At 45.6% G+C, this 14,225-nt stretch overlaps 1 protein-coding gene across 1 annotated transcript in view; it reads left to right on the plus strand.

The window, feature by feature from the left end:
• The window catches only part of ABCA4 (ATP binding cassette subfamily A member 4), a 152,478-nt gene that overhangs the window by 79,508 nt on the left and 58,745 nt on the right, over positions 1 to 14,225 (plus strand). Inside the window, exons 18-21 of the mRNA XM_068964606.1 lie at positions 3,526 to 3,615; positions 5,607 to 5,781; positions 12,893 to 13,024; positions 13,964 to 14,103. Coding sequence (XP_068820707.1) covers positions 3,526 to 3,615; positions 5,607 to 5,781; positions 12,893 to 13,024; positions 13,964 to 14,103 — 537 coding nt within the window. The remainder of the gene's footprint in view (positions 1 to 3,525; positions 3,616 to 5,606; positions 5,782 to 12,892; positions 13,025 to 13,963; positions 14,104 to 14,225) is intronic.

Raw genomic sequence — 14,225 nt, forward strand, 5'->3', positions numbered from 1 at the left:
AGCCTGGTGGGCTGCAGTCCATGGGGTCGCTAAGAGTCGGACATGACTGAGTGACTTCACTTTCACTTTTCACTTTCATGCATTGGAGAAGGAAATGGCAACCCACTCCAGTGTTCTTGCCTGGAGAATCCCAGGGACGGGAGAGCTTGGTGGGCTGCCATCTATGGGGTCGCGCAGAGTCGGACACAACTGAAGTGACTTAGCAGCAGCAGCAGCAGGACCAGGGTGATGGCTGAGCATTGATAAGCCCTTGCATCCTGGTTGTGCCCAGTGGATTAAAGTGCACGCTTAAAAGAAAGCCAGACCACTTGAGGGTGCAAACGAGGTTTGCAACTTCTCAATTTAAAGCAAACAGATCTATAGAATCTGGAGAAGAAGTTGTGGTATATATACACAGTGAAATATTACTCAGCTATTAAAAAGAACACATTTGAGTCTGTTCTAATGAGGTAGATGAAACAGCAGCCTATTATACAGAGTGAAGTAAGTCAGAAAGAAAAACACCAATACAGTATATTAACACATATATATGGAATTTAGAAAGATGATAATGACGACCTTATGTACAAGACAGCAAAAGAGACACAGATATAAAGAACAGACTTTTGGACTCTGTGGGAGAAGGCGAGGGTGGAATTATTTGACAGAATAGCTTTGAAACATGTATATTACCATATGTCAAATAGATGACCAGTTCAAGTTCAATGCATGAAACAGGGCACTCAAAGCTGGTACGCTAGGACAACCCAGAGGGATGGGATGGGGAAGGAGGTAGGAGGGGGGTTCAGGACCAGGGGACACATGTACACCCATGGCTGATTCAGATCAATGTATGGCAAAAACTGCCGCAATATTGTAAAGTAATTCGCCTCCAATTAAAATAAATAATTAAGAAGACAATAAAGCAGACAGATCTAGAGAATCACAGAGGAATCCATCTTCTGCTGTGTCCCCTTGTGTGGTTTTTTAGTCCTCTCCACTTTTTCAAATATAAATAAATTTATTTTCCCAAAGCAATAAGTTTATTTTCCTGAGGCTGGGGCAGACTCCCAGATTCCCTTAGTGTTGGTCTTTCTTGTGACTGGGAAAGAGGGTTAAAAGGACATTTGCCCAGAGTGCATCACAGATAAAATTTACCTTTCTTCCTGAACAGGACAGAGTTCTAGAAGTGGGGGGTAGAGAAGGGAGCTGCGGACTGTGGACTCCTGGAGGGATGAGGGGATAGAGAGATTCCAGAGCTGAGAGCTGGGAAGTGGGGGGTAGAGGGGCGGGGCTGCGGACTGTGGACTCCTGGAGGGATGAGGGGATAGAGAGATTCCAGAGCTGAGAGCTGGGAAGTGGGGGGTAGAGAGGGGAGCTGCGGACTGTGGACTCCTGGAGGGATGAGGGGATAGAGAGATTCCAGAGCTGAGAGCTGGGAAGTGGGGGGTAGAGGGGCGGGGCTGCGGACTGTGGACTCCTGGAGGGATGAGGGGATAGAGAGATTCCAGAGCTGAGAGCTGGGGCGGCCCTGGAGCTAGGAAGTCTCTGGAAGCAAAGGAGATGCTGTTTGTTCCTTACCTACTTGCTCTTTGCTTTGTGTTATTGGGCCTGGGCCAGGATTTAGCCTTTAAGCACTAAGATAGATGTTTGTTTTCTCTAGGGGATTAGTCTAGGACCTTTAAAAGGTTTGCAGTGGGGGATGCCCTTTTTTTTAATGATTCAAACAAACCACATTTCAATAGCTCAGTGTTTTTTGTTTTCTTTTCCCCCCATTATGTTGCCTTGTCTGTCTTTCTTGTCTATCTAGTAAACTTTTAAATTTCTAGTATAATAAAGTTACAACCTACCATAAATGGGAATTTTCAACACACGAGTCTGTTCCTGAAATGTTTCTAATTTCAGTGAGTATCAGGACTTTGTGGGCATGTTTTTCCCTCTATAATCTCAACAGATATGCTGCCTCTAAAAAGAAAAATCTTAAGACAAATGTGCTCCTTCAAAAATGAGTCACATGTATTTTTGCCAACAGAAGCTAAATATTTTTCACCTGTCTCACAAGCTAGACTGAAATAGATTCCTAAATTTTTCTAAAATTAGAAAACAGCTGAGTTTTTCCACCTAATCCGCTCCTTTCACAGATGAAGACATGGAGCCCAAGAGACATCTAATGTCTAACCCAGTTCCCGTTGGCCATTTTGGACAAAATCTGGAATTGGGACATGCATTTCCTGGCAAGGAACTCACTCCAGTGACTAGGAGACATTTTCCTCCTGCTCTTTTATTAACATACATTTAATGCAGTATGATGGCTAGTAAAGTGATCAAAGGGATTGTGGGCAATAGATTTAAAAGTCCTTCAGGAAACAGAAGTACCAGCGGGGGCCGGTCCCTGACCAGGGCCCAGTACATGCCAGTCCACCACACAGCCTGCAGTCCACAGACAGCAGTGTGGACGGAAGAGGCCTTGGCTGGCTGCAGCGTTAGAACATCACCCTGCTCGTGGATGTGCGCCTGTAGCCAGGGCCTTTAGATGCTTGGCGACGATGGTTTCCTCCCGCCTCTGCTTTCTTCGCTAGCTGGCTTGTGCTTCTGCTTCTCTCCCCCTTTCAGGATGTTGTGATGTCCTTTTTCTCCAGTTAATGAATTTATTTTTTGTGTTGGAGAATAGTTGCTCCCCAGTGCTGTATTAGTTTCTAAGTACAGCAAAGCAAATCAGCCACATGTGCGTATATAGCCCCTCTTCCTTGGATCTCCTTCCCATTTAGATCACCACAGAGCACTGAGTAGAGTTCCCTGTGCTGTGTAATGTGTTCTCATTAGTTATCTATTTTGTCCTTTGAAACCAAATGTAAAGTTTACAAAAAGTGCCCCTGTGAGGGCTAGGGGTATGGCTGTTGTGTATGTCAGAGTATGTGTGAATGTGAGAATATGTGCATGAGTGTTTACACCACAATTTGTGCAAGCCTGTCCAATAGCCAGGCTCAGCTCTGGTGTTAATCCCCAAATACTTGAATACCCATAAAAGTATTGATAGATTTCTCAGGAAACCAATGTCTCAGTCTGCCTGCCCATCATATCAGCTTGAATGGATTTTTACTGAAGATTCACCGTGACTTTGGCAAGTTTTGGATTGGAGTGAAAAGTACCATTAGTGAGCTGAAAAACAAAAGTAATCCATTTCAAAGTCAATCCTAGTTTTAATTTTTTTTTTTTTTAATCACAATTTCTGACATTGTGCCCTCCACCTGAGGATAAGTGAAACTCCTAGTACAAAACTCCCTCTCCGCTCACCAACGGTTGCCAAATCAGACCTCTGGGAGGCAACCCCTCTCCCCAGACCCTGTGAGAACTTCACAGCCCCACAGGTCAGAGGTTGGCAGAGCCCTCCCCGGGGCTGGTCCTGGCAATGTCGACCTAGCCTTCTGAGGGAACTGTGCTTTCCAGCTATGGTAGGAAACTCTGCTCCCCTCTTCTTCTCGTTTCCTGTCTTTCCTGATTCTCAGCCTTCACCAGGAGAGTAACAGTAGCTTCTGATTTCTGTAGGGTGTTCAACCAGAGAAGAAAGAGCCTGGGAAAAGACAGAACCCATAACAGAGGAAATGGAGGACCCAGAACACCCAGAAGGAATAAATGGTAAAAAACAAAAAACCCTCAATAAAGAATGCAGAACAGAGGCAAGAGAAGGTTCAGAATACTGCAAAGGGCAAGAGCAGAACACCTCATGTGTGGGGTGGAATGGAACCCAGGAAGCTGACTCTCTTGACAGGGGTTAAACCTGATACCTTCTCTAGGGTCCAGCTGTCCATGTGTGGAATGAATGGTCCAGCCAGACATTAACACATATTTCCTGGAGAAAGCAAATCCCAAGTATATGGTGTTTTTGTGCCCTTGTTTAGGCAAACCCCCAGTGAATTGCACAAATGTGCTGACTTCCGAGGATTTAGCAAGAACAATAACTTGGGTCACTGGGACTTCAAGCGGATATGAGCTATAAGGAAAGACAAAAATAAATGCTTCTGTGCACAGGGGGAAGGAATCTAGAGGAGCTGACTACACTTCATTTGTGATTTACAAATCTAGAGGTCCATTCATTCAAGCCATCAAAAGCCTTTCCTGACCTTGGAAGTTACTTAATAATTCCTCAGCTCATAGACCAAGTTTGCAAGTGTTCTCTTGGCCTTTACCTCCCTTGCCTTCCCTCTTGAACCAGTTCTGTCCCGGTTCCCCCACCCCCACCATGTTCTTCATTCCTCAAGCATATGGATTTCTCTAGAATTTCTCTGTGGATGCTGAAATGCTCCGCTATCGTCACCCCGGGTACAGAGAGGCAGCATGGCCTCTGGACTTCACTTGATGTTGCAGAAGGTCCAGCCTCTGTGTGTCTGATGCACCCCAGGTGCCATTTCACAAAGCTGAGGTTGGAGACCTGTGATTCCTGCAGTTTCCAGTCAGCAGAACCTTTGGGAAGACCCTCCTCCCAGAGCAGAATTCTAAGACCAAAGTCAGGGGGTGGGGGTCCAGTCCCACCTCAACTGTCAACAAGGCCAGCGGAGGCAAAGAGAGAAGAAGCATTAGGATTTCCCCCTCCCTGCTTTCTTTGGCAGGGGAGTAAGTGCTCAGAATTACAATATTAAGGTGACAAATTAAGTAACACATATAAATGAAAAGTGTTAGTCACTCAGTCATGTCTGGCTCTTTGTGACCCCATGGACTATAGCCCATCAGGCTCCTCTGCCCATGGCATTTTCCAGGCAAGAACATTGGAGTGGGTAGCCATTCCCTTCTCCAGGGGATGTTCCCAATGCAGGGATGCAACCCAGGTCTCCTGCACTGCAGGCAGATTCTTTACCATCTGAGCTACCAAGGAAGCCCCATCACTGTATTGTGTGAACTAAAGCAGGGAGAGACTCGAAGCCAGGGAGACGTGGACACCAAGTGGACCTCATACTGGAGGGGAGTATGGAGTTTAAAAGTGGAGGGACAGAGTTGGAGGGACAGTGGTGAGAACAAGTGGACTGTCCTACCCTAACTGGAGAAACTGGAGCGCTAAAAAGCAAGTAGTCAGCTTTAGTAGAGTTGACTCAAAGATGTGAGCCAAGGTGACTAGGAGAATGGACATAAGATAGTCTGAAGGAAAACACTGTTTGGGAAAGAGAATGAGGAGCCTGAGCTGTCCCAAGAAATTCCTGAGGAAATCCCCTGTAGACTGTCAGAAATGAGGGCCTGGGACTGAAGGCTGAGCTTAGGGCTAACTCTCCATACAGACAATGAGCGCATCTGCATTCAAATCCCAGCTCTGCCACTCATAAACCATGTGACCTTGATTGGACTCTTGATATCTCTTTAGGTTTCCTCATCTGTAGAAATGGCACGGTAATATCTGTTCCCCTAAGACTGTTTTAAGGGTAAAATGAGGAAATCTATATAAAGCACTTCAAACAATGCTTGGGACAGAGTAACAGCTTAACAAATGTTGGACACTATTATTACCATTATTATTGTGTAGTCACTGTTATAAAGTTATAGTTGAAGCCATAGGTACAAAAGACAACAGTCTCAACAAGGAACCTTGGGTAGTGTGTACATGAAGGCATTGTTATGTCATGTTCATTTTTTCCAACAAGGCTGCTTCTTTGAACGTGAGCTTCCAGGCTTGGTTCCCGGAGTATGTGTGAAGAATCTGGTAAAGATATTTGAGCCCTATGGCAGGCCAGCCGTGGACCGTCTTAACATTACCTTCTACGAAAGTCAGATTACCGCATTCCTCGGTCACAATGGAGCAGGGAAAACCACCACCTTGTGAGTCTTTGGTCATTTTCTGGCTCTCTTCCTCTATTAGCTTCACTCTATTCTTTCTCACTCCAGGGCTTCCCTGGTGGCTCAGGTAAAGAGGCTCCCTGCAGTGTGGGAGACCCAAGTTCAATCCCTGGGTCAGGAAGATCTCCTGAAGAAGAAAATGGCAGCCCACTCCAATATTCCTGCCTGCAGAATCCCATGGACAGAGGAGCCTGGCAGGCTACAGTCCAATGGGTCGCAAAGAGTCGGACACAAATGAGCAACTTCACATTCTTTCCCACAGAAGTTTAGTGAGAAAAATGTGTTCTATATGTGTGTCCCAGGAAGGTGTAAAGTGTACTGCAGTTTTCGAAGCTTGCTCACATTAATCATTTTATTAGATCACGAAGTTGGAGAGAGAGGTGGAGTGGTAAGTTCATTGCCCCCTTGGTGCCAGGGATGGGGACATCCAGAGAGCTGAAGTGACTTTCCAAGGAAGCTAAGTTGTGGTGGTTCCATGGGCGCAAGAACCGGATCGTCCTTGTGTTTGATGCTGTGAGCTGGTCCCCCATCCCCAACATCCCCAGCGTTTCTATCATGATGGTGGTGATAAAGTCATGACCACTACCATCACATGCCCTTCATCTGTAGAGCATTGTGTGTGCTTGCATGCTAAGTCGTTTCGGTTCATTTCACTCACTCAGTTGTGTCTGACTCTTTGCAACCCCATGGACTGCAGCACACCAGGCTTCCCTGTTCATCACCAACTCCTGGAGCTTGCTCAAACTCACGTCCATAGAGTTGGTGATGCCATCCAACCATCTCATCTTCTGTTGTCCCCTTCTCCTCCTGCCTTCAACCTTTCCCAGCATCAGGGTCTTTTCCAATGAGTCAGTTCCTCACATCAGGTGGCCAAAGTATTGGAGTTTCATCTTCAGCATCAGTTCTTCCAATGAATATTCAGGACTGATTTCGTTTGGATGGACTGGTTTGATCTCCTTGCAGTCCAAGGGACTCTCAAGAGTCTTCTCCAATACCACAGTTCAAAAGCATCAATTCTTTTGCGCTCAGCTTTCTTTATAGTCCAACTTTCACATCCATACATGACTACTGGAAAAACCATAGCTTTGACTAGACAGACCTTTGTTGGCAGAGTAATGTCTCTGCTTTTTAATATGCTGTCTAGGTTGATCATAGCTTTTCTTCCAAGGAGCAAGAGTCTTTTAATTTCATGGCGGCAGTCACTATCTGCAGTGATTTTGGAGCCCCCCAAAATAAAGCCTCTCACTGTTTCCATTGTTTCCCCATCTATTTGCCATGAAGTAATGGGATCAGAGGCCATGATCTTAGTTTTCTGAATATTGAGTTTTAGGCCAACTTTTTCACTCTCCTCTTCATTTTCTTCAAGAGGCTCTTTAGTTCTTCTTCGCTTTCTTCCATAAAGGTGTTGTCCTTTGCATATCTGAGGTTATTGACATTTCTCCCAGGAATCTTGATTCTAGCTTGTGCCTCATCCAGCCTGGCATTTCACATGATGTTCTCTGCATATAAGTTAAATAAGCAGGGTGACAATATACAGCCTTGATGTACTCCTTTCCCGATTTGGTACCAGTCTGTTGTTCCATGTCCAGTTCTGTTACCTCTTGACCTGCATACAGATTTCTCGGGAGGCAGGTCAGGTGGTCTGGTATTCCCATCTCTTTCAGAATTTTCCACAGTTTGTTGTAATCTGCACAGTCAAAGGCTTTGTAATCCACAGTCAAAATCAATAAAGCAGAAATAGATGTTTTTCTGAAACTCTCTTGCTTTTTCAATGATCCAGAGAATGTTGGCAATTTGATCTCTGGTTCCCCTGCCTTTTCTAAATCCAGCTTGAACATCTGGACATTCACAGTTCACGTACTGTTGAATCCTGGCTTGGAGAATTTTGAGCATTACTTTGCTAGCGTGTGAGATGAGTGCAATTGTGCAGTAGTTTGAACATTCTTTGGCATTGCATTTCTTTGGGATTGGAATGAGAACTGATCTTTTCCAGTCCTGTGGCCACTGCTGAGTTTTCCATATTTGCTAGCACACTGAGTCCAGCAATTTCACAACATCATCTTTTAGGATTTGAAATAGCTCAACTGGAATTGCATCACCTCAACTAGCTTTGTTTGTAGTAATGCTTCCTAACACTCACTTGACTTTGCATTCCAGTGATCATGCCACTGTGGTTATCTGGGTCATGAAGATCTTTTTCGTACAGTTCTTCTGTGTATTCTTGCCACCTCTTCTTAATATCTTCTGCTTCTGTTAGGTCCATACCATTTCTGTCCTTTATTGTACCCATTTTTGCATGAAAATGTTCCCTTGGTATCTAATTTTCTTGAGGAGATCTCTAGTCTTTCCCATTCTATTGTTTCCCTCTATTTCTTTGCATTGATCAATGAGGAAGGCTTTCTTATCTCTCCTTGCTATTCTTTGGAAATCTGCATTCAAATGGGTATGCCTTTCCTTTTCTCCTTTGCCTTTAGCTTCTGTTGTCTTCTCAGCTATTTGTTAGGCCTCCTCAGACAACCATTTTGCCTTTTTGCATTTCATTTTCTTGAGGATGGTCTTGATCACTGCCTCCTGTACAATGTCACAAACCTCTATCCATAGTTGTTCAGACACTCTGTCTATCAGATCTAATCCCTTATCGATTTGTCACTTCCACTGTATAATAATAAGGGATTTGATTTAGATACTTTGGCCACCTCATGCGAAGAGTTGACTCATTGGAAAAGACTCTGATGCTGGGAGGGATTGGGGGCAGGAGGAGAAGAGGACGACAGAGGATGAGATGGCTGGATGGCATCACTGACTCAATGGACGTGAGTCTGAGTGAACTCCGGGAGATGGTGATGGACAGGGAGGCCTGGCGTGCTGCGATTCATGGGGTCGCAAAGAGTCGGACACGACTGAGCGACTGAACTGAACTGAACTGAATACATGAATGGTCTAGTGCTTTTCCCTACTTTCTTCAATTCAAGTCTGAATTTGGCAATAAGAAGTTCATGATCTGAGCCACAGTCAGCTCCTGGTCTTGTTTTTGCTGACTGTGTAGAGCTTCTCCATCTTTGGCTGCAAAGAATATAATCAATTTGATTTCAGTATTGACCATCTGGTGATGTCCATGTGTAGAGCCTCCTTTTGTGTTGTTGGAAGAATGTGTTTGCTACAACCAGTGTGTTTTCTTGGCAAAACTCCGTTAGCCTTTGACCTGCTTCATTTTGTACTCCAAAGCCAAATTTATCTGTTACTCCAGGTATCTCTTGACTTCCTACTTTTGCATTCCAGTCCCCTATAATAAAAAAGGACATCTTTTTGGGTGTTAGTTTTAGAAGATCTTGTAGGTCTTCATAGAACCGTTCAACTTCAGCATTGCTGGCTGGGACACACACTTGGATTACTCTGATATTGAATGGTTTGCCTTTGAAATGAACAGAGATTATTCTGTTGTTTTTGAGATTGCATCCAAGTACTGCATTTTGGACTCTTTTGTTGACTATGATGGCTACTCCATTTCTTCTAAGGGATTCTTGCCCACAGTAGATATAATGGTCATCTGAGTTAAATTCACCCTTTCCAGTCCATTTTAGTTCACTGATTCCTAAAATGTCAGTCTTCACTCTTGCCATCTCCTGTTTGACCAGTTCCAATTTGCCTTGATTCATGGACCTAACATTCCAGGTTCCTATGCAATATTGCTCTTTACAGCATTGGACTTTACTTCCATCACCAGTCACATCCACAACAGGGTGTTGTTTTTGTTTAGGCTCTATCTCTTCATTCTTTCTGGAGTTATTTCTCCACTGATCTCCCATAGCATATTGGGCACCTACTGACCTGGTGAGTTCATCTTTCAGTGTCCTCTCTTTTTGCCTCTTCATGCTGTTCATGGGGTTCTCAAGGCCAGAATACTGAATTGGTTTGCCATTCTCTTCTCCAGTGGACCATGTTTTGTCAGAATTCTCCACCACAACCTGTCCATCTCAGGTGGCCCTACATGGCATGGCTCATAGTTTCATTGAGTTAGACAAGGCTGTGGTCCATGTGATCAGTTAGTTTTCTGTGATTGTGGTTTTCAGTCTGTCTGCCCTCTGATGGAGAAGGATAAGAGGCTTATGGAAGTTTCCTGATGGTAGAGACTGACTGAGGGGGAAACTGGGTCTTGTTTGATGGGCAGGGCCATGCTCAGCAATCTTTAATCCAATTGTCTGTTGAGGACTATGTTCCCTCCCTGTTGTTTCACCTGAGGCCAAACTATGGTGGGGGTATTGAAGGTAATGGCAATCTTCTTCAAAAGGTCCCATGCAAGCACTGCCACACTCAGTGCCCCCGACCCAGCAACAGGCCACCGTTGACCCATGCCTCTGCCGGAAACTCCCAGACACTCATGGGCAAGTCTGGGTCAGTCTCTTGTAGGGTCACTGCTCCTTTCTCCTGGGTCCTGGTGCACACAAGTTTCTGTTTGTGCCCTCCAAGAGTCTGTTTCCCCAGTCCTGTGTAAGCTCTGGTGGCTCTATGGTGGGGTTAATGGTGACCTCCTCCAAGAGGGTTTATGCCATACCCAGATCTGCTGCACCCAGAGCCCCTTCCCCCTGCGGCAGGCCACTGCTCACCTGTACCTTTGCAGGAGACACTCAGACACAGTTCTGGCTCAGTCTCTGTGGGGTCTCTGGGACCTAGTGCACACAAGGTTTTTTTGAGCCCTCTGAGAATCTCTGCCAGTAAGGGGTTTGATTCTAAACGTGATTTCGCCCCTCCTACTGTCTTACTGGTGCTACTCCTTTGCCCTTGGATGTGGGGTATCTTTTTTTGGTGGGATCCAACATTCTCCAGTCAATGGTTGTTCAGCAGCGAGTTGTAGTTTTGGAGTTCTCACAGGAGAAGATGAGCGCACGTCCTTCTACTCTGCCATCTTATGCCACCAGATTTTTCTCTATCACTCATTAAGAAATATCCCTCATGGGTTCTCAGTGACTCTTCTGAGAAAAATATTTCCCAGTCCCATTAGAGGCTAAGTTAAAGCATCAACTTCTCCACACAGGGATGCTGTGCCCATCCACATGCAAACCAAGGCAATGATGGAGGGGATTCCCTACATCTGGTTTCCATGCTCTTCTGATAGATGGCTACCCTCTGAATGCCTTAGTCATTTCAGTCATGTCCAAGTCTGTGTGACCCTATGGAATGTAGCCTCCTAGGCTCTTTGCCCATGGGATTCTCCAGGCAAGACTACTGGAATGGGTTGCCATGCTCTTCTCCAGGGGATCTTCCAACCCAGGAATCAAACCCACATCTGTTAAGTCTCCTGCATTGGCAGGTGGGTTCTTAACCACTAGCATTACCTGAGAAGCCTGTAGAGCACTACTTACTTTCAAAGAGCATTCCTTTTCCTGCCTATGAGGGTTGGTGGTAGCTCTGGAGAAAAAGATACATAAAGAATGCTCACTTACAGCCAGAGATCCCTCTGCATCTCAGCCATCACAGCTCCTGGTGCTGCAGTGAAAGTGTTATTGCTTGGTCATGTCCGACTCTTTGCAACCCCATAGACTATAGCCCACCAGGCCCATCTGCCCATGGGATTCTCCAGGTAAGAATACTGGAGCAGGTAGTCATTCCAGTCTCCAGGGGATCTTCTTGACCAAGGGGATCGAACCCTGGTCTCCCACAGGACAGGAAGATTCTTTACTGTCTGAGCCACCAGAAAGCCCATCACTCTAGGGGCTCAGTTAAAGGTATTCAGCACATGGGTCCAAGTTTTGTCTGATGTCACCATCACAAAGGGCAAGGTCTTGGTGAGAAGCCCAAGCATTAACATGTGTTTGTTAATTAACTGATTGAACCCAGGTCTGGGAATTATCACCACAACAATTTCGGATCCAAAATAATAAAAAGGTGAGCAACTGAAAACCAAGTTCAGGGAAGATGAAGGCTCTTCATGAAGTCCTCAGCTCAGGACACTCCCCTGGCTTTTCTAAGCGATCCAGGCGCCATCTGCATAAAGAGAACACGGCCATCTAAGGTTCCCCAAGGAACAGCAGGGGCGGCCCTTTCAAGGGGCAGGGAAGCCATGTGAATGCACTCATCAAGTCCTGTGGCTTTTTGCGGAGCCCCAGGAAGGAACAGCCGTGTACACCCTCCGTTGGAATGTTCTCTGAGGGCGGGTTCAGTACCAATGGAATGTGGGGCTGGTGCCATTCCACTTGGTTCTGTTTCCCTCTAGTGGTTGATCAACAGACAAGTTCAGAGAGTCTGAGATTGTATCTGACTCAGGGACAAAGCTGGGAGGAGCAGCACTGACGCATCTCATTTCTCTCCTTGTTAACTAATGTGGTCAGAGGACCCCAAACCCAAGTATATTACTTCATGCATGAGAAACGCAACATTGCCTGGGGCTGGAACACAACGCTTAATAAAAGTAGTGTAACATTTTTGACTCTTCCTTTATGAAAGCACTTCCTTTATAAAGCACTGTTCTAAGCGCTTTAGAGGTAATAATTGTATTTAATCCTCACAAAATACCCCATGAAGTGAGAGTCATCATTTCCCATTTCACAAAAATAAGTTAACAGTGCTGTTGGGCTTTTTCTTACTTTGGATCCAAAATTGTTCTGAGAATTCCCAGGCCTGGGTTCAATCAACTAATTAACAAATACATGTTGAATGCTTGGGCTTCTCACCAAGACCTAGCACTTTGTGGTGGTGACATCAGGCAAAACATAGACCCATGTGCTGAATACCGTTAACTGAGCCCCCACAGCACCAGGAGCTGTGATGGCTGAGTCGGGGAGAGATCCCTGGCTATGAGCGAGCATTCTGCAGCTGGAAATCCCAGAGGCCCATCGGCACCTGCCTGTGAGCGCTAGGGCATAAGAGAAGCACAGAAGGAAGGCAGATGTCCTCACCCTCCTGGGGGTCTTGAGTACACACTAGTGCTAAGCCCTGTCTGGGAACCTGTTGGTTCCTGCCACTAGTGATGGTTTGGGCAAAACTGAGAGGCATGGGTAGAATTACTGAGAGTCCTCATTGACCCTGGGGTGGAGGCTGCTGTCCTAAGGTGTTCCTAAAGGCCAGGCTCTCTGCCACTGATTCCTGCTTTTGGCAGGTCCATCGTGACTGGTCTGCTGCCACCGACATCCGGGACTGTGCTTGTTGGGGGAAAGGACATTGAAACCAACCTGGATGCTATCCGGCAGAGCCTTGGCATGTGTCCACAGCACAACATCCTGTTCCACCAGTAAGCAGAACAGGAACCGGGACCCTCCCGGTGCCCTAACCTCACCTTGCCCTCCCCTAACATGTTCTCTAGAGCACAGCTGAGGGGTGCTGGCTCTGGGGCCAGAGGCCATACTCTTCAGCGGCTTTGCCCACATTTGGGGTCCTTTGTCCTGTTGGCACTGAGAAGGTCCCTCAGAACATGAGACTGTTTCTCTCATGCTCAATGCTGAGGTCTTCCTGCTCAGGAGACTGGCATTGCCTTCTCTCTGCCAGGGTGGCTGGTCCTGGGGCCCCTTGCTCAGAACTTGCCAGAAGTTGCTCTCAGGGACCACAAGGGTACGCACAGAGGGGACCATGGCTCCTGTTTTCCTTTTCAGCCAGGCATTAAAAATACTTTTGAGGAAGTTTTTCAGTTGCTTTTTTCCCAAATTTTCTTATATAAAAAATTATATACAGTCACTGAATAAAGGAAGGAGGGATCACAGGAAGGAAGGCAATATAGATTGAAACTAAAAATCACCTGTAACTTCACCATCCATAGGAAACCACTGTTAACACTTTGACATATAATTTTTCAAAGCTTTCTCTTATGCATGTATAGCTGTACATATATTTGGAATTATAAAAGAGAATAAAACTCTGCTTACCATTTAGTAACCTGTTATTTTAATGCTTTTTTAAACCTAAGATATCATGAAAATTTTTTCATGCCGTTATGTATTCTTCCATAAAATAATTTTTAATGTATACATACTATTCCATTGTATAATGTGCTATTTAAGCTGTCAGATATTTTGGTAGGATCAGTATTTTGTCTCATTTTTCTGTTATGAACAACAACATGATGAGCGTCATAATTGCTAAATCTCTGTGCTCATCTTTAATCATCTCTATAAGGTAAATTGTTACAAGTGGAAACGCTGAGCACATTGTGTTTCTCACCGCTCCATCCCCATAGCCTCACAGTGGCTGAACACATCCTGTTCTACGCGCAGCTGAAAGGGAGGTCCTGGGACGAGGCCCAGCTGGAGATGGAAGCCATGCTGGAGGACACAGGCCTCCACCACAAAAGGAACGAAGAGGCTCAGGATCTATCAGGTGCTTGGTATTGGAAAAAGGGCTTCAGATGGTCAATCCATGGGTTCCCAGTGCACAGAGCCTTGTATATATGTATGTGTGTGTGTGTGTGTGTGTGTGTGTGTGTGTGTGTGTGTGTGTGT

This window comes from Capricornis sumatraensis, chromosome 2, assembly GCF_032405125.1.
Source record: "Capricornis sumatraensis isolate serow.1 chromosome 2, serow.2, whole genome shotgun sequence".
Classification (NCBI taxonomy): domain Eukaryota; kingdom Metazoa; phylum Chordata; class Mammalia; order Artiodactyla; family Bovidae; genus Capricornis; species Capricornis sumatraensis.